Consider the following 21,282-nt stretch of genomic DNA (forward strand, 5'->3'; position numbering starts at 1 on the left):
GGTTCTGCATGTAATGCCAGTGGACACAATGGGTTGCGCAAAAAACTTTGAATGAGACTGAGATTCATGAAAAACCTACATGTCTGGATTAGAAAAACCACTAGGATCATCAAATGTAACAGTGTCTTTGTTTATAGGGGTATATAAGACCATTTACAGCCATGTTTTCCAGATTAAATGCACTGACACCTAGGTAGCTTTTCATGTCCCAATTTTGGTCCTATTTTTGGCCCCAATATTTTATATAAAAAAAATCATTAATTTTGGGATGGCTCAGAGTAAGAGTATAATTTTTTTGCATTTATCTGAGGTCATCTTTAGGTACATCCTGGGGGGAAATATGTCAAAATTTCTCTTTTATTATTGGGTCTAAAAAGCTGGAAAAGTGCCAGGTACCAAAATAAATCCAGTTTTATGGAAAGACCCATTTACTCATGAACATCTAGGCTGTCTTTGTGTTTTTCTGTGTAAAATATGTCTTGTGGGTGGTTTGTTTTTGAGTCTACCTTCTCATTGGCCTGTTTGACCTCTCCTAAAGACCAGCGAAACATCTGCTGACTCAAAGCCCCTCTTTGTGCTCTTCCTTTGAAGGCGACCTGTCCAGGTGAAGAGGACAAGGGCAGGTTGTGGTGAAGGGGTTGCGTACAAACACATGTCGCAGACACACACAAACAGTGTGAGTAAGGCTGACCAGGGTCAGGGCACAGCGATTCCCTTCCTCCCTGACTGTGGAGTTTACAGTAAGGCCTTTGGAAATGTGCCCTGTCTGTGTGAATATCATCACCTTTCCACTGGCGCTCTAATCAGGAATTCATTAATGTGATGAACTGTGGCCTATGTTTCATAAGACAATCAGTCTTGGTTGGCGTGACAACAGGAAAAGGCGCAGACATTTTCACGTGGGTCTTAAATACTGTGTAAGTCTGCGAAGCTCATTTTGCACAACTAACAAAGTGGCTATTTTTTCATTCTGGCGAGTAAACAAGATGCAGGCTTGTTTCCTCTACTTTTCTCATTGGCCTTATTAAAACCATGGGGACAGTCTGAGGAATTAACCCAGCACAGAAACAGCAGCTTCTCCTTTCAGTGTCCACTGAGTTTGGTTGGCTGTGGACAATGTGTTTTAAGACACAGCTTTAAAAACACACACTGGTAGCACACAGTGTTCAGTTCGACCATGACCATGTTTCCTTTAGATTATGGCAAGTCCTCCTGTGTCTTCTTCTTCCCATACAAACACAATGACATCCTGCAGAAATAAACACACGGTATGCTTTTACGGTTACACTTATTTACAACTGGTGTCAGATTCTGGAAACACAGACAAGGTTTCCTGATCCCTGACCGAAGTGGAAGTGTCAAGAAGACCACCATCCTGGAGATGTTGATGTAAGTTTGACTGGTGAAGGCATAAACTGGGACTGAGCTGAGGTCAAACAGTCGTCTGCAGAGGCGGAGGGTGTGGACCAGCCTCCAAAACACTTCACAGTGTCAGCACTGCTTTTGCATCAGGGTAAAAGGAAGAAGAGGTGGAACTTCCTCATATTCACCGAAACAGAAACTGTCTTTTAGTTAAGATGGTGCAACAAAATCAGGTTTGAGACGCTGCCTTTTGGTGTCACATCTGTTTTACACAGATTAGATGGGATGAAATTGTCTCTAAGAGCAAATGAAAACAAAAACAAGAAAGAAGGCCAGACAAAACTGCACCTGACATATTAGACCTGTGTATTATAATTAACAGTAGTTTGGAAGTGAAAATAGAAACAGTATGTGTTATTTTAGCATTCAGAGACCTGATAACATAAAAAATTAAATTTCTATTTTTGCATGAAAACTTCAGACTGGAGATGAGACCTAAAACACTTGAAAGTGAATGACATGAAAATTTTACTTTGTAAATAATTAATATTTGCTGCAGACCACTGTATGCCGGCACATCGAATTAAATGTTAGTGTTGTTGTATTTTAGTGTTTGTTTTAGCGCCTATTTTAATCTTTTAGTAGAAGTTCTCAGCATGTTTCTCAGACCATCACATGGCAACATACTTTACCTTTGCAGGCTGAAAAACATCTCTGTAACTTCATGTGATGTAAGAAGTGGATAAAACATTGATGAATTCTCTTTTATTTATGTATTTATTTAATTATTTATTTATTTTTATTTGGGGGGGGGGGATCTACCTCATCTGATTGGTGTAAGAGCATTTGACTCAACATATACAGTAATTCAGAAGTGCATAATCTGCACCCATCACTTGTCACGTCAAACCCTCACTGTCACTCTGCAAATGGCCCCACCCAATCTGGTTTCCACAGCAACGCTGAATTGTATCACTGTGTTGTGGAATCTTTGGGACATGCTTCGTCAGAGTTTGTCTCTGTACAGACTGCACACTCTATGCGACCTCTGGCCTTTGTCATCGGCAGACAGGCAGATTATCTTCACATCCTGTGCAGAAATTCAGTCTGATTCAGACTTGAGTTATGACGAGGGCTGGTGAGGGTGCTGACTCAGTCCAAAGGTGTTGCTTAACCATTTCAGATTTTCATGGACATGAACTTCTGCATGAAGGTTTTCTGTTTTCAGCCTGTAAATGCACATGCATATCTCTCTTCATATATTTTCTGAGCAGCCAGTAATGTTCAAATTCAACCACTTTTCTTTCTCCAGCTGTTGGAATGTAGCAGAACGTTCAGACGTGGGTGTGACAGATGGTCATGGTCTCCACTGCTGCTCATCTCAACCTCCACCCATCTACATACAACCAACACCCTCTGCCTCTATTTTAAAACCTCTCTGTTTTCTTTCCACTTTTCAGTTTCCTCACTCATCTCAGTCCTCTCCTCCCTCCTTTCATTATTCCATCCATCTGTGGACATCTGGCTCTCAGTCCCTGGACTGCCCATCCAAAGTTTGGTCAATCCAGAGTGCAGAACCACAGATTAACCACTGATTCAAAACGAGCACGTGCCCAAAGCTCAACATGTGCTTAAGCTTGTACATATTCCACACATTGCAGCTGTTTTTACCAATTTATCTCTCTTGGTCTCTTAAGCACAAATACATGACTCATACAGCAAAGAACTGGGAACATATTAACTCCTTAGAAATGATAATGAGGAACCCTAAAGAACACACAGGTGTTTCTGCTCAGTTTGATTCAGGTTTGATCATTTCAGAAACATGCTTATTTGCGCTCTTGCCCAGTTCCTTAACCTTTTGTAAAAGTACACATAATTTTTATGTTTTGATGATTAAATGTTTTGTGAAAATATGTGATAAAGTTAGTTTGGGTGCAGATGTTGATACAATTGGGCTTAGCTTGGATAGTTGTTTCCAGTTTTTATGCTAAGAAAATGTATTAGACTCTACATGAATGCAGAGTATAGATGAGAATCAGTTAAAGGAGTGTGTTTTTGCTTTTTTTAAATAGAATTATGCATTCTAAAACATTTTCCTGTGGTCTACATAAACTGTAAATGCTCTGCTTGGGTCTGAATTCTTCATTAATTCAACTCCACAGGTCCATCTTCAACCCTATTTCTGAGTAATGACACCAGAAAGGTAGTTTTGAGGCCCTTTAAATGAAAATGAGCCGCTCCACACCCCTCCCCCTCCAGGTTGTTGATTGTGCTTTCTGTCCCGTTCAGCCACTAGAGGTTGTTAATACAACCAGTGACTGAACATTTTAGGTAATTGGCTCGAAGTTCGGACATATTGGACAAATGTTCGTCGGACGTCTTGACCTTATAGGTGCAAATGTCATGACATAAAATGTAACAAATTAAGCAGGAATTAAAACGGGTCGTAGAAATCCAAAATGAATATGAAGATAGCTTTGCAGCAATCGGAGGGTTCAAATTCAAACTTTTTGAACTGTTAGGGTCCAAATACACACATAAATGTACCAAAGACTAATAAAAGTGGGTTTAGCAAAATATGACCCCTTTAATTTAATTTTGTTTGCACAAGAATTTATATAGCTATAGAGATATAGCATGCAGTTATTTCTTAAAAAAAAAACAAAAACACTGAATGCATTTTTGATGCAGGGCTGGGTTTTCCTTACCATGAGACTGGGATTTGATTTTAACAACAAAAAGTAGAGTTCATTGATCTAAAACAGGGGTAGGCAACTCCAGTCCTTGAGGGCCGGTATCCTGCATGTCTTATGCCGTGTTTCCACTATGTGGTACCAGCTCGACTCGACTCGACTCAGCATTTTTGAGTTTCCATTATGAAAAAGGACCTGGAATCTGGTACCTGGTTCTAGTTTTTTGGCATCACCTCCGCCGACGTTCCAGGACTGGGGACCAGATACTAAAACGTGATGTGTAAACACTGCAGACCACTGATGGGTCAGAGAGTTGTCTCTGTGACCCGCTGTTTTACAAAAAAACAGATGCGGAAGTTTACAGTAAGTATAGCGGTAGGTTAATCCACTTGATGACAGCCCACAAAACTACACCACGGTCGGAGGAGATTTAGTCTTTGGAGGCCGACGCAAAAATTCAGCATGAGCTTGATGAGACAACACACAACAAACAAGTTTATCAGCAACTCTGAGCAGACAACACGGAAGTAACATCACTATGACGTCCAGGTACTGTAAAGTCGGTAGTATCCAGTAATGGAAATGGTCTCCAGGAATAGGACCTGGTACCCAAGTCAAGTTGAGCCGAGCTGAGTCGAGTCGAGCCGGTTCCATGTAGTGGAAACGTGGCATTAGATGTTTTCCTCTTCCAACACACCTGGAAGCCATTCCATCGTTATCAGGCTTCTGCAGAACTGGATGAGCTGATCACTAATTGAACCTGGTGTGTTGAAAGAGGGAAATATCTAAAATATGCAGGATACCGGCCCTCGAGGACTGGAGGTGTCCACCCCTGATCCAAAAGGTTTGATATTTTTTTTTGTTTTTAATCCATTCATTTTTCAATCCACTTCATCCTCTAGAGCAGGGGTGTCAAACTCATTTTAGTTCAGGGGCCACTTTCAGCCCAATTTGATCTCCAGTGGGCCGGACCAGTAAAATAATATAAATAATAGGAATGATAGGATAAAAACTTATAAATAATGTCAACGCCAAAGTTTTCTCTGTGTTTTTGAGTGAAAAAAGTAAAATTCTACAATGAAAATGTTTACACCTACAAACTGTAATTGAACATAACTTGAACAAATATGAACAACCTGAAAATACTTAAGAAAACTAAGTGCAATGTTAACAATACTACACCTTAGTTTATCATTTATACACGTGCATCACAACTTACAGACCACAGTGGATCTACAAATACACACATCATTTAATAACAGGCAGAATATTGGTAAAATTCCACATACTGCTTTTAAGACATTTCAAGTTGTTCATATTTGTTCAGGTTATTCACATTTTTTGTAAAAGGCTAGTCTGTAAATAGAAACATTTTGATGCAATTTTACTTTTTCTTTTACACTAAAACAATGAGTTTTCATTATTTATAGGTTATTATGATCGTATTTTACTGATCACTTTAGATTGAAAAGACCTAAAATGATTTAAACATCCTTGATTGTTAATATCTTCAGTGTAATTTTTGCAATTCACAAAATCATCCCACAGGCCAGATTGGACTCTTTGGCGGGCCGGATTTGGCCCCCGGGCCGCATGTTTGACACCTGTGCTCTAGAGGGTCATGGGAATACTGGAACCTACCCCGGCTATCAATAGCCTCCTGAGACCCAGTAAGTAAAAGGTTTGTCTTTTTTACATTAAATAATTGCATTGATTGGAAACATTATGACACATCAGTTTTTTCAGTTACATTTTTTTCAGTTTTGTTTTGTATGGGATGTCCTTTGCAGTGGACAAGGTTTTTTTTTTTTGTTTTGTTTTGTTTTGTTTTTTGACTAAAGCTGTGAAAATCTTGTCCCCTATAAAGGACAAAAATGCATTGCTGGGTCTCAGGAGGATATGTGAAGGTGGAGGACACCCTGCATGTGTCAGCACTTCATCACAGGACTGACATATGCAGAATAACACCCATTCACTCTCACATGGACTCTTATCTCATGTAGACTGACCGGTTAAGCTGTTAAGGTACCTGGAGAAAACCCACACAGACATGAAAAGAAATCCACACAGAAAAATCTTTACCAACCACTGCGACACTGCCCCCTTGTTGTTATTATATAATTTTAGATTGATTTATACTCCAACAATTGCACCGCTGACAGACGAGTAGGAAAAGCATGTTTAAAACACTTCATCATGCTTCAGATTAGAAAACACTCTGCAGCGGTGCCAGTTCTTAAGGATTAGCAGATCGGGCTTTCACTGCGATACAAATGACTCCTGCTGAAGGTCAACAAAAAACCACTGTGTGAAAACAACCAGGGTGGACATAAATCATTGTTGGAATATGGATGTTATGTATGAAGAAAACAGAGACAAAGAGGGAAAGTGAATCAGTTTGATAAAAGCCAGGCATCCTTCCAGAGGCTTCGACTGAGACAGCTCATAAATCTGATAGTGAGACCTAACAGCCCAGGAAATTAAGTCATACCCTAAATACACTGTTCTAATAGGGACTGAATGTCTCTTTGTCCACAAATATTTACATGTACTTTTTACGCCAGTCCTTACTCCATATTACGCACTTTTTAATGTAATATTTAAGATTTTGCGGCTCCAAACTGTGCTGTGTTTTGGACCTCCAAGGTTTGGCATTATTTCAGAATCGGAAAAAATGTGAAAGCTTTTTCCACCAGCAGAGATTTGTTACTCATTCGCACTCATTTTAAAAACAAGGACAGTGTTTTTGCCGTTTTCTTCCTAAAATGTCTGCATGCTGTTTCATTCTTTAACCCTCAGGCACGACTCATTCAACAAGCTCTGTGACAGGAATTATTCGACCGCAGACTCACACACAGTAGCTGCTCTCCAGACCAGACCCATGAGTAAGTTTGGTAGAACAGGCTCCATGACACCACCATGGCAGCATGCTGTGGCCGCTGCTGTTATTACTGTTTTTGCCATTTGAACATTTTTTTTTTTTTTTTTTGTTAGAGAGGCTACAGTTAGTTCCCACAAAATGACCAACAAATCCTCATTATAAAACCATGTTTTGCAGCCAATTACACCCTTTTTTCCCCAATTAAGCTCAAGATGTTTCCCAAACAAACTGTTCTTAACCTTTCAGTGAGGCTTGGGATGTTGGATTATTCTGTTTATCCTGTATGTGATGTTACAGAGGTGGATGAAAATACAGTGATGTTGTCTCTGGAACATGTCATATGGGTTTTTTTTTTTTTTTTTTTAACCTTTATTATAAGATCCTTTTGAGATTAACCCTTTCATGCATAGTGGTCACTACAGTGGACAGTTACTCTACAGCTTTACTCTTGTATATTCATGGGTTTAGTTGTTTTAGTTCCATATCAACCAACACAGTGGACGCTTATGCATCATCTCATAAACTCCAATTCATACCATTATTGTAACTTTGCTGTTCTTGGTTGGTTCTTGAGTGGAAATCAATTGTTAATATTTATTTTTTGCATATTACCTCCATGAAGTCAGTAATAACTAGTATTAGAATATGTTAAAATGTGAGAAAACATCAGATTAGCTGCATTAAACATGGTTTCATTTCACTGTTTTCATATCACTTTATGATATTGGGTTTTAAATACATGTTTCTTTGCTTCAAGAATAAAATTCATGGTGTAGCTGAGTGGACATTTTTGTAACTCCATGAAAAACAGGTTGATTTAAAAAAAAAAAAAAATCAATCACATTGGTTTTTTTTTCATGCCTAAAGAGGAATAAAAACACTCAGCAAAAAAAAATCTTGATTAAGGTTCTCATAATTCATGTATGAAAGGGTTAAGAACCTCTTTTTCAAGGGAGTCCTGGCCAAGAGGCAGCATGAAATACAACGCACAGTTCCAACATACAGAATTTACAGGACAAGTCAAACTATGACAAACAAGTGCAAGTTATTGAGTTAGTCTCTAGCACTTTGAGTTCGGATTTAAAAGCATTCATTTATGATAAAAATGAATATAAAGGAAATCTACCACCAATCGTGTTTTTTTTCTGTTGCACACACTGAACTAAACCAGACACAAGACGAATGAAGAAGGGAAAAACACTATGATGGATGTGAAACAGGTGGAGAGGAAAGAGATGCTGTGTGTGTGTGTGTGTGTGTGTGTGTGTGTGTGTGTGTGTGTGTGTGTGTGTGTGTGTGTAGTTGGACTTATTAAGGTGAGACTGACTGAGGTTCAAAGAGGATCCATTAATAACACTTTTGAGCGACACCATTAAAATATTTATAATAGCTGTATATATCAGCAGTCAGGTTTTAGTGATTTAACCAAATAAATGGTTGGAGAAATAAACGACACTTGAGTAATGACTCAGCATACAGACTGAAAAACATGACTGTGTATGATTTCTCAACCTGAACAGAAATGTGAACTTCTGTCTGACAGCAGAAGGACACAGTCTGGAGTTGAACTTCCTAATTCGTCAATAACCAGTTTGGCTTATTTTCGGATGCATGGACACATACAGCTGGTGTGAACCACAGACACAAGCAGCTGATGTGACAAGGAAGTCCCTTTAACCCTTTCATACATAGTGGTCACTCCAGTGGACAGTTATTTTCCAGCTGTTCTCTTGTATATTCATGTGTTTTGTTGTTTTAGTTCCATGTCAGCCAACACAGTGGACACCTTATGCATCATCACATAAACTGCAATTCAAACAGTTACTGTAACGTTGCTGCTCTTGATAAACCTGATCTGCAATAACATGTTTTAGTGTAAATTAATTATTTGTTAGACAAATTTTTTTTTTTTTTTTTTTTGCATATTATCTCCATGAAGTGAGTAATAACTAGCATTAGAATATGTTAAAATGTGAGTAAACATCAAATTAACAGCATTTAAAATGTTTTTATTTCATTGTTAAATTAAATGCATGGACATTTTTGTAACTCTATGAAAAAACAAACAAACAAACAACTTGATCGCATTGTTTTTTTCATGCCAAGGGGGAATAAAAATTAGGTTCTCATAATTCATGCATGAAAGGGTTAAAGTTTATTATCAAAACATACCCCATTGTACAGTTATTATTTTCAAATGCAGGTCACCTCCAAAGCCTGCAGATATAGAGTTTAACTCAGCGTTCAGTACAATAGTAATGAGTTTAGAGCAGTGGTTTCCAATCTTTTTTGTCTCTTTCTTTCATTTTAACATCACAAATTTCTGGCGACCCCAGACATTCAAAACGAAGACTTTTTTTTTTTTTTGCTAAAATTAATTTAGTTTTGATCATGCAATAGTTTGCTATACTATGTTGTAAATAAACATTAATTTTAGACAACATTTAGTCTATATAATGTGTATTATTATGGATGGAGGCAGTAAAGCCAGGTGTAGATTACTGCACAAAGTAAGAATTTGATTTTCCTTGGTCAGGATCTGTCCAGTCAGTCCAGCTGTGATTTACAAGGAGGACAATTAATACTGAACAAACAAGAACTGAAACTATGAATTATGAAAGAGCTGCAGCATCTGAAACTGACCACAATGAACATTTGACAGATAAACAGAACCACAGTGCTTCAGTTTCAGACTCAGTTTGTCTTTTATAGATTGGGAGTGTCTCTCTCAACTCACCATATATTTTTTCATTAGTAAGTTGTTTTTATTTTTATCAATTAGTATAAATTTCAGGCGACCCCATTTGAATTCCAAGCGACCCCATGTGGGATCCCGACCCCAAGGTTGAAAAACACTGGTTTAGAGGTTCACTGTATCTATGGATATGTGGTTTATCTAGAACATCTTTAGCACATTGAAAGTTTTAATCCAATAAGAAGGATTTTGTGTAAAACTTTGATTATGATTTAACCCTTTCATGCATACTGGTCACTACGGTGGACAGTTATTCTACAGCTGGTCTCTTGTATATTCATGGATTTTGTTGTTCTTTTCTTTTTTTTTTTTTTTTTTTTACACATATCTTTATTAAAGTTTTAAGACACTACATATCTTTTCTGACATGAATTGGTAACATTATGTAGATCTCTCCTGAGCATAAACCCCCAGAATCATAAGCCCTCCCCATAGTTTTCACACAGTATATCAGTAAATACGTGTTTCTGTGCATCAAAAATTAAACACATGGTGTCCAGTTGAGTGGACATTTTTGCAACTTCATGAAAAATAGGTTCATAATTTTTTTTTTTTTCATTATTGTTTTTTGTTTTTTTTTTTGTTTTTTTGTTTTTATTTTTTTGGATTATTTATTTTATTTTATTTTTTTTATTTTTCACAAGAAAATTTTCTATCGCATTGTTTTTTTCATGCCTAAAGAGGAATCAAAACACTCAGGAAAAAAATCTTGATTAAGGTTCTCATAATTCGTGAATGAAAGGGTTAATTATTACAATATTCTATAAGCTGATCTGGATATTTGCAGTGATTGGAAATAACATCAGTAGTGAATGGAGTCAGATTTGAACTTTCACAGTTGTTTGTCATCTCTATTGGCATGTTATTGTCAGTGTTTTGATATCACTCTACATATTTTTAATCGATTTATATCATGTTTAGTTTTTTTTTTAATCTCTTTTGATCAGAATTTGTCTTCTGAAACATGATTCACACAATATTTGAAAGTGAAATGGGGAGGATGAGTTTTGCTCACTGTCGGGAGGGACATCCAACCTCCGGTAAATGCCCTCCCCCTCAACAGGCTGCAGTCTGGGTATAAAAGCAGTGCGCACACCTCTGCTCGGTCTGGTACACCAGCTGCGAGGCGGACAACCGACCCGCCTGAGGAGCAGCAGGGAGCGGACAGTAAGGGACGGAAAAGCAGCCTCTCCAAACAACAGCAACACGTTTTCTTACTTCAATCTCTTCGTTTTGTGAAGCATCTTTTTTTTTCTGCTTAGCTTTTTAATTCTTACTTTTCCACAAAATGACCGGCACGCTCACAGGGTTGCTGGTTGCTCTGTGCGTAACGAGCGCAGTCCACGGTGCGCCAAAAAAGAGCAAAAGACAAAGTGGGCAGTATCAAGTGTATCCAGACCCCCACGACACATCGGCCTTAACTTCAGGTTTGTACAAAGTCGTTTTTTGTTGATATCTGGTTAAGTCCGACTTTCCTTCATGCACAAAAACACAGACTTGTTTGGTTTTAAAGTCATTTTTTCTGATGGTTATTGCATCAATGAAATATGGAATAAGTTTTATCATAAGTGTTTTGTTACCTGTGTAGAGGAAATGGTCATTTTAACCTAAATCCCGTTGTTTTTATGGAAAAAAAAACAAAAAACTGGCAGCTGTGGTTACAAGATCAATACTGTAAAAAACACACCAAAGGAGTAACATGTAGATTTCACATTTTAACATGTATATTTAACATAAATACATTTAACATAATAAGCTGTTATTTCAACATTATGGTCAAGTAATTTAAACGGCACCACAATGTTTTTCAATTTACAGTTTTATTTTCTCAAAACAATAGAAATACGCAATTTCTACATACAAATCTGGTTTGGTTGACATAAGCTACACTTCCTGTAAAACTACAGCTATATTTGATTTAATCATTAACTCAAAAATCTTTTCAAATAAACCACTTTGCCTTGTATTTTCACTTACAGTTTTTTCATGTTGCAGTTTCACAGCTTTTGGAGTTAATTCTACGGTCATTTTTTACAGTGCATTTGAAAATATTCGCCTGTTTTACATGGGGCGGTCAAACGTTTGTTCTCTGCTGTTTTTAGTCGGCTGTGAGGAAAACGGTCGGTCATACAGACTGAATGAACAGTGGGAGAAACCGTACCTTGGAAATACTCTGGTGTGCACCTGCAATGGAGCAGCGGGCATCAAATGCAAAACTAAACCCGAAGGTCAGTGACAAACAGCACATCTGACCTCCAGCTTAGACACATCTCAAGAGTGAAAAAAGCTAATTCTGTCTTGGTGTTATCTTCAGTTAAAATAATAAAAAACAACAAATGAAGTCTCCCTGTGACTGATGCATAGGCTTAAACACAGACTGTGGTTCAGTGGACGGTGCGTCTTTACGCACAAAGACTGATCTCACTGAGAGTTTATCAAAATAATCACATGACCTTAAGGTGTTTCCTTTGTTTTTGCCCTAGTGGAGGAGACCTGTTATGATAAGTACAATGACCGGACATACCGGGTCGGTGAAACCTACGAGAGACCCAAGGACGGCATGATGTGGGACTGTACCTGCATTGGTTCTGGTCGTGGAAAAATCAGCTGCACCATCGCAAGTGAGTGACTGGAATATTAATCAAAATTTTTTCCTGAGTGTTTTTGTTCCTCTTTGGGCATGAAAAAAAACAATGTGATAGAAAATTTTCTTCTGAAAAATAAAAAAAATTAAATAAATAAAATAAAAATAATATTTAAAAAAGTAAAAATACATTAAAAAAAGTAATAATGACAAAAAATTCTTATGAACCTATTTTTCATGAAGTTGCAAAAATGTCCAATCAGCTGGACACCACACGTTTAATTTTTGACACACAGAAATACGTATTTACTGATAAATTGTGTGAAAACTGTGGGGAAGGCTTGTGATTCTGGGGGTTTATCCTCAGGAGAGATCTACATAATGTTACCAATTCATGTCAGAAAAGATATGTGGTGTCTTAGAACTTTAATAAAAAGATATGTGTTAAAAAAAACAAACAAAAAAAAAAAACAAAACGAAAAGAACAACAAAATCCATGAATATACAAGAGAACAGCTGTAGAATAGCTGTCCACTGAAGTGACCACTACGCATGAGAGGGTTAAAGTTTGAACCGGTGGCCTAATTGAAAAAAACAAACAAACAAAAAAACAGCATAGGCAAGCTACAACATCAAGACATGGAGGTGTGAATGAAAACTGGATAAAACAGAGATTATGGCAATAATCAGAGGTTCTAATAAGATAAATAAATTATTAGGCTATTATCATTGAGCTAATTGGGCTATTAAATTCAAACACAAATTATTATTAAATACAATATAGCGTAATTACAGTATGATATATAATAAATAAGGTGCTAAGCCTAATGTTTGAACTATAATTCGTCCTACTGTTCAGTTCTCCTAGCCTATAGCCTATTCTCATGGTCTACACAGTTTTTAATGCTGCAGGGTACCTTATAGTACACATTTGTACTTGACAGAACTTTGGAGCCTTTTTCATAGTCTAAAGGTGCAATTCTGACCTCCTAAAGACCAATATTGTACTTTTGAGAGAACATTCTTAAAAAATGTACTTATAGGTACATAAATGTTCTGATCTCGTACCTCTATTTTTGAGAGTGTGCATGAACAGTGAGTGGACCTGCTTTGTTCGGTACCATGAAGTAATGGTACTAATGTAAGGAATGATGTTCAAAGGGATCATGTGGATGTGGACAGGGGTCTGGATCAGCACTTATGTTGGTCTAATGTTCTAAAATACATGTTCCTTTCACCTTACATGTGCTTTTCTTTTATTTTTTTGTATTTGCTTCTTAGATTTATTTCTTTTTGCCACATATTTGGTAAGAAACCAAATATGGTAACTTCATGAACCTTGATTTTCAACAAAATTTTGAAAAATGTCACAAAAGTAATAAAGTCTTTTTTCATCCTCAAATAACACACTAAGTTTGAAATGTTGAATTTCAGAGTGTTTCTATGAGTGAACTATAAAGGGTTAAGGACGCTTTACTCCATTGAAGTCATTGTAATACCCTTGCATCTAATGTTTTATACTTTTTTGTTCACTTCATTGGCAGATCGCTGTCATGAAGGTGGGAGGTCGTATAAAATTGGGGACACTTGGCAGAGACCACATGACACTGCTGACTACATGCTGGAGTGTGTTTGTCTTGGAAATGGAAAAGGAGAGTGGACCTGCAAACCTGTGGGTGAGTGGCTTCACCGGAACCTACTAAACAACATGGGAATCCAGTAACTGTGACAAATCACCACTTAAACATGAAGGCATGGGTATTTAGCTGCCACTACACACACAAACACACACGCACACACACACGGTAACTTCTCAGAAGCATGACCATGTTTGATTTCATTGCAAATATTTGACAACTGCCAGACAAACAAAGTATGAGCGCAGAATGTCTCTTCTCTTGGCCCATCTTACGCCACAGCTTATTGATTTTCACTGTTTCACATGATTTTATACTAAGTCTCACAGTATTTGGGACCAGACTGTGGTAAATCAAGCCTGTCTTGTGTGTCCAGCTGAGCGTTGCTACGACAACAGTGCATCAGCATCATACGTTGTTGGTGAGACCTGGGAGAAGCCATACCAAGGCTGGATGATGCTGGAGTGTACCTGCCTGGGAGAAGGAAACGGACGCATCACATGCACTTCAAGAAGTAAAGAAAACACACAAACACACAAACACACAAACGTACATGCACTTTTATGCCTGAGTCTTTAACCCGTAAAGACCTGCAGCGGTCCCTGGGATTAAAGTGTCAGATCCAGAGCGTTTCATACAGGTGCTTTAATCTCAGTTTGTAACACCGTGAAAACTATACAAAAAAAACACAAAGCAACACAATATACAGTTTAACAAACAATTCACACTAAACATTCACAATAATTAATACACTAACACACAGAGGTGGGTAATCCCAGGTTCATCAAGTCAAAGTCCTGTCATGTATTTGTTCCAACCTGTTCACTGAACCAGCCCATTTTAATGAGCACTACTCCTCATCCTGGTAGATGGATAATTAGTGGACTCACCTGTGTTTAGTGAACAGGTAGAACCAATACATGGCAGGACTTTGACTTGATGAACCTGGGATTACCCACCTCTGCTAACACAACACTGCAACCTCGCTCCGCTCTCCGAGGGCGCTATCTAATACCCCGAATGAAGCCGTTTCTGCTAGCCAACGTTTAGCTCCGTCTACACATTACAACGGTAAACCGGACAAACACGGAGATACACAAACAGAACAAAGCAAACAAAAGGCATACAAAATGGTTCAAACAAGTCTCAAACAAATAAACAATATAAATCATCAATTATATTTTACATTTTTTACCGCATTCTCAAATCCACGGCTCCACACTATGAGGTAAAAGCTGAAAGTATAACTCAACAAAAAACACACGAAGAAGAAAATGTGAGATCTTCAAAATAAAATAGTACACTAAAGAAGGCGCTATAGGATCACAATCTGTTGTAATCACTGCACATCAATATAAATCATTTAGTGCAAAAGCCATTTACAAGACCCAGCGCTACTTTTGTGGCTGTTCCAAAATATTATTTTTTTTCCTCTATATTTAACTTTTCTTAAGTGACGTATCACCATTTGTTACATTATCCTGTGTATTTTGCATCTTTTTCAGTTAACATCAGATATTTTCCCGTATTTAATTCACTGGTCATGTGGATGTTCTTTAAAGCTCAGAGTAAATTCTGAGGTTATTATATCAAAACATACAAAACTGAAGAAGAAGTGACTTTTTCAGAAAAGCTACGAATACCTGAATGTAAAACTCAGTGTGTCCATCCACTGTCATTGATCCAACTCCATGGGTTTTACTGGTGAATCAATGTTGTAGAAGATGACGCTGTTTCCATGGTAACTACAGAGCCTCTGAACATCCAAATGGGTCATATCTGATGACCATGAAAAGATGACAAACTGCATTTTACACCAATTATTTACATGTATTGATGGGATTAGTGGATCAACAGTTATTAAACAGTTTAGATCAGTAGATGGTTTGGTTGATAATTGTTGTTTGGGTCTTTATGGGTTGATGTCATTGTTCTCCTTGCAGACCGATGCAATGATCAGGACGTAAGGAGGTCATACCGTATCGGCGACACATGGACAAAGACAGACAGAAGTGGTCAGTACCTACAGTGCTTGTGTTTGGGTAATGGCCGTGGAGAATGGAAGTGTGAGAGACACAACGCAGGCCAAGGTGAGACTGTCAGAAGTTTGTTTTTTTTTTCTTTTTTTCTAGTTTTCTTGTACAAAATATGGCTTCTTAGTCATTCACTAACTCATGACGATCTGCTGATGTACATCCCCAGGTACTGTTGTGTTGACCCCCGTCCACCCACAGCCTCTTCCCCAGCCTGAGCCCCCCATCGAGGGAACGTGTCGCACAGACTCTGGAGCAACCTACTATGACGGACAGCGATGGATCCGAAACCAGGGCAGCAAACAGATGCTCTGTACCTGTCTGGGCAATGGAGTCACATGTCAGGAGTGGGGTAGGTCCACAATGATGCATTCAGGCACCACTTAACCCATGAAGACCCAATGCTCCTTTTGTGACAGTTCCCAAATTAATTTATGTCAATTTTTAACCTTTATTAACTGATTTATCAACATTTATTGTAATATTATTTACATTTATGCATTTGCAGACCCTTTTTTCCAAACTGACTTACAGGGGAAAAAACAAAATAAAAGAATAAAATACAAGAGTAGATTAAAGACATAAAACAGCTGTACAATTAAAAACAGTGTCATACAGAGGAATAAAAATTCAAAATGATAGACTAAAATACAAGAATAGATTGAAAAGACATAAAAACAGCTGTACAATTAAAAACAGTAAAATAAAAATACCAAGTAAAACAACAGAATAAACATAATGAAACAATTAAAATGGAAATGGAATAATATTCTGCTCTGTATTTTTAAAATATTAACTAGGTATTTTCCTATATTTAATGTACTGATTATGTAGATGTTCATAAAAGTTCAGATTAAAGTGGAGGGTTATATCAAAAACAGAGAAAACTGAAGAAAACATGACTTTTTAAAAAAAAATATATATATATATCATTAACTGAATATAAACTCAGTGTGTCCATCCACTGTCATTGATCCAGCTCCATGGGTTTTACTGGTGAATCAGTGTTGTAGAAGATGACAGTGTTTCCACGTTTATTTTGGAGCCTCTGAAAGTCTAAATGGGTCATATCTGATGACCATGAAAAGATGATAAACTGCATTTTACACCAACTATTTACATGTATTGATAGCATTAATGGATCAACAGGTATTAAACATTTTAGATCAGTAGATGGTTCTGGTCGTCGGTGGATGTTTGGGTCTTTTTAAGTTAATGAGACTGTTGTATGTAAATGGTCTATAGGTTATTAATTAAGTTGTAAACACTTTTTCAAGTCCTTAGTTAATATAACCAAGTTTTTTTTTTTCATGTTGGGCTCAGTTTGAGATCAATTTGCTTTTACTGATCAATCAGTTCAGCCTCAGCCTAATTACTTAATCTTATGCCTTTATCAGTTACCATGTTAAACCATTTATTAAGGAGTTACTATCATTTAACTGGCAAAAGAGAAACACCTCCACATTTTTTACTTTGCATTATTTATTGTTGGATAAAAACAGCCCTTGTACAGCATAAAATACACCACAACTCATTGTTGAATTACTGAAAACTTCAAACAAATAGGTTTATGTATTAATTTAATACACCATAATTTGATATGGCAGATGAAACTGTCTTTGTATTAGATTGTGCTGATGGTGGTTAGATGCTTGTATTTTATTTTGAGTAAATATCATCGCAGTAGTCAATTAGAACTGAGCCTTAACAGTAAACATACATGTAGCCTCAGTATTGTCCTTGTATTGGAATGTAGCCTATTGCAACTGCTTATTAGGAACTAATATAAAGAATACAAATAACTAATTAATCATTTTAATGGTAGTTGTTTTTTGCCAAATTGTACCTGTGCATTTTTTGTAGAAATGCATGTTTTTCTTTTAATTTTTGAAACATTTTTTAGCATGAAATGTTTTTTCTGGTTTTAACACTCAGTCACAGCCATAGTACACCATGTTTCTTTGTATATTCTTCAGACTATTTCCTGACTCTTCTTCCCCTGTGTATGCAGAGGCCCGTAGCCAGGTGTACGGTGGAAACTCAAACGGACAGCCATGTGCCTTCCCGTTTGTGTTCATGGGAAAGACCTACTACTCCTGCACCTCAGACGGACGCACCGATGGGCAGCTCTGGTGCTCCACCACTTCAGACTATGAGAGAGACGAACAGTACTCCTTCTGTACCGAGAAGAATGGTGAGTCTGAGGATAGGAGAGCTTCAGATTGGATTATTTTAGCTTATTGTCTTTGTAGCATCTCTTCCCCATGTGACACACAGGTACTTGGAATGTTTGGGTTGAAATTTCTGTCATCATTTAATCTCATAACTGAGTCATGGCATGTTAGGATATGGAATTAAGTCACTCTTCAATGTGGTCTCAAATGTGGTCTTTTGAATTTCAGCTATTGTGGCAACACGAGGTGGGAACTCCAATGGCGCTCTGTGCCACTTCCCATTTCTGTACGGTGGTCGCAACTACACAGACTGCACCCCCGACGGGCGCCGTGATGGTATGAGGTGGTGTGGTACCACCCACAACTATGAAGTAGATCAGCGCTTTGGATTCTGTCCCATGGCTGGTGAGTATGTTTGTGTGTTTTCTTGGTTCCACAACAAGCAATAATATTGAAGCTAGTTGAAAAATGTAATACACTATGGTGAATAAAAAAACATCAGTATTCCTGAATAATTTTGACATGTTTTATATCTCATGTCTGTATGCCAAATATAGGGTTATACATAGAAGACTATTATCTTATCTTATCTTTAATTTTAATTTAAAATTTTTAATTTAAAAAAAAAAATTGAATCTTATCCCGTTTGATTGTTGGTTTACATTCTCATACATGATGTTGTTTTATCTCACGCCTTTATTTTTGCATTGATTTAACAGCATCATGTTACGTTATCTCTGCCCTCTTTATTCCGATTCATTTAATTTATTCGAAGTGTCATGTTTCTGCATTGTTGTACACATCTCTCCTATTGTGTTGCTTCTGTTTTAGTGTTTTTACTTACATCTTGTATCCTGCTGTTGTGCCCTTTACTTGTTTGTCAAAAGCACTTTGTAAACTTTGATTTTAAAAGGTGCTATATAAATAAAGCTATTATTATTATTATTATTAATAATAATAATAATAATAATAATAATAATAATAATAATTATTATTATCTTATTTTATCTTATCTTAGCATAAGCCTATAAACAAGTTATCTGAGCCTTTTCAGGGGTAACATTCATTATCTACCTGCCAGTATCTGTAAAGTTCAAGATACAAAGTGATAGTTAAATATTTAGCATTTTTAATGCCCCCTTTCCTCCAGACTATTGAGGTTTTCCTGGTTGAATGAATTAATAGGATGGTTGCATCTTGCACATTATTAATGGTGTACTTTTTGACTGAGTCACCCCCCCTTTAAGTTTATTTTGTAGATCATGTAGTGCTTTCAGAGCATTTATCTGCTCTAAATCCTGCAGTAATATGTTGCTTTTAACAGGCCCATACTTACATTAAAGGATCTAGTCTTTATCTCATCTTTTTCCCATAGATACTAATGACATGTGGGTGCACGGGTCACTTGTAGCTGATTAAATAACTGGTGTGTGCGGTCATGGGAGAGTGAGGATTTGGTCAAAGGATGATAATGAATGACACTCAGTAGTATGAGCTCAAAGAAACAACACAAAGAAATGTACCAGCAGTTAATTTAGTTTTTACTTCTCCTTGTTTGTGTAGCCCATGAGGAGGTTTGTACAACCAATGATGGAGTGATGCATCGTGTGGGTGACAAGTGGGACAAGAGGCATGACGTCATGGGTCACATGATGGAATGCACATGTCTGGGCAACGGCCGTGGAGAGTGGAGCTGCATCGCTTACTCACAGCTGCGAGGTCAGAGTCGACTCTTACTTTAACCCTTTCATGCATGAATTATGAGAGCCTTAATTAAGTTTTTTTTTCTGAGTGTTTTTATTCCTCTAGGCATTAAAAAAAAACAATGCAATTGACATTTTTTATGAACTTATTTTTCATGGAGCTGCAAAAATATCCATTCAGCTGGACACCATACATTTAATTTTTGAAGCAAAGAAACATATTTACTGATATACTGTGTGAAAACTATGAAATAAAAACATTTTTAATGCAGCTAATCTGATGTTTTCTCACATTTTAACATACACTAATACAGGTCATTACTTAATGGAGATAATATGCAAAAAAGAAACCATTTTGTTGAAAAAAACCCCCCCTGTTAATTACAGTCTAATAACAAGAACAAGCACTTGATTTACTCTCAAACATGTTCGTGCAGATCAGGTTTATCAAGAACAGCAAAGTTACAGTAATGGTGTGAATTGCCGTGTATGGGATGATGCATAAGTGTCCACCGTGTTAGCTGATATGGAACTAAAACAACAAAAGCTATGAATGTACAAGAGAACAGCTGGAGAATAGATGTCCAGTGTAGTGACCACTATGCATGAAAGGGTTAAGTGTTATACAGTATAAGTGTCTTCACAGGTGTTATTTAATCAGATTTCAGAGCTCACAGACCATTTGTTGACTGCATTAAGTATTTCCCTTCTTTCCTTTTTAATGTCCAGATCAGTGTATTGTTGATGGCTACACATATGAAGTAAACCAGGAGTTCTCCAAGCGCCACGATGCCGGCTACATGATGAACTGCACCTGCTATGGACAGGGACGTGGACGGTGGAAGTGTGACGCCATCGGTGTGTTCACAGCTCATTTACTCCGCTGTTGGGGAACAACACACTCTTGGCCTCTTCTCTCATCTGTCATTTTGTTTTTGTCTGTCAGATCAATGTCAAGAGCCACAAACTAGGGAATTCCATCAGATCGGGGAGACATGGGACAAAACAATCCATGGCATCCACTACCGCTGTTATTGTTATGGCAACGGGATCGGAGAAATGAGATGTGAGCCACAGCAGACCTACCAAGGTAGGAAATAATGTTTCTGCACTATTAACAGTCCACGGTGGGTGACTCAGACTTGAATTGTGTACATTTCTGTTAATTTCAAGGGTTTATAGCAGGGGTGTCAAACAAGCGGCCCGGGGGCCAAATCCGGCCCACTAAAGGGTTCAATCCGGCCCATGGAATGAATTTGTGAAATACAAAAATTACACTGAAAATATTAACAATCAAGGATGTTAAAAGAATTTTAGGTCAATTAATTCTAAAGTGGATCAGAACAGTAAAATACTATCATAATAAACTATAAATAATGAAAACTGCAAATTTGTCTCTTTGTTTTAGTGTAAAAAATGTAAAATTACACAAAAATGTTCACATTTAGAGACTAGTC

General features: G+C 37.3%; 1 protein-coding gene across 2 annotated transcripts in view; it reads left to right on the top strand.

The window, feature by feature from the left end:
• The first annotated feature begins 10,814 nt into the window (after nucleotides 1–10,814).
• The window catches only part of fn1b (fibronectin 1b), a 39,011-nt gene continuing 28,543 nt past the window's right edge, over nucleotides 10,815–21,282 (top strand). For both annotated transcript variants that reach the window (XM_030123151.1, XM_030123158.1), the window contains exons 1-12: nucleotides 10,815–11,121; nucleotides 11,797–11,922; nucleotides 12,178–12,315; nucleotides 13,823–13,954; nucleotides 14,292–14,429; nucleotides 15,859–16,005; nucleotides 16,118–16,300; nucleotides 17,960–18,142; nucleotides 18,351–18,527; nucleotides 19,686–19,841; nucleotides 20,555–20,683; nucleotides 20,772–20,915. In XM_030123151.1, coding sequence (XP_029979011.1) covers nucleotides 10,983–11,121; nucleotides 11,797–11,922; nucleotides 12,178–12,315; nucleotides 13,823–13,954; nucleotides 14,292–14,429; nucleotides 15,859–16,005; nucleotides 16,118–16,300; nucleotides 17,960–18,142; nucleotides 18,351–18,527; nucleotides 19,686–19,841; nucleotides 20,555–20,683; nucleotides 20,772–20,915 — 1,792 coding nt within the window. In that variant the 5' untranslated portion in view covers nucleotides 10,815–10,982. The remainder of the gene's footprint in view (nucleotides 11,122–11,796; nucleotides 11,923–12,177; nucleotides 12,316–13,822; nucleotides 13,955–14,291; nucleotides 14,430–15,858; nucleotides 16,006–16,117; nucleotides 16,301–17,959; nucleotides 18,143–18,350; nucleotides 18,528–19,685; nucleotides 19,842–20,554; nucleotides 20,684–20,771; nucleotides 20,916–21,282) is intronic.

Source organism: Sphaeramia orbicularis, chromosome 3 (assembly GCF_902148855.1).
Source record: "Sphaeramia orbicularis chromosome 3, fSphaOr1.1, whole genome shotgun sequence".
Lineage (NCBI taxonomy): Eukaryota > Metazoa > Chordata > Actinopteri > Kurtiformes > Apogonidae > Sphaeramia > Sphaeramia orbicularis.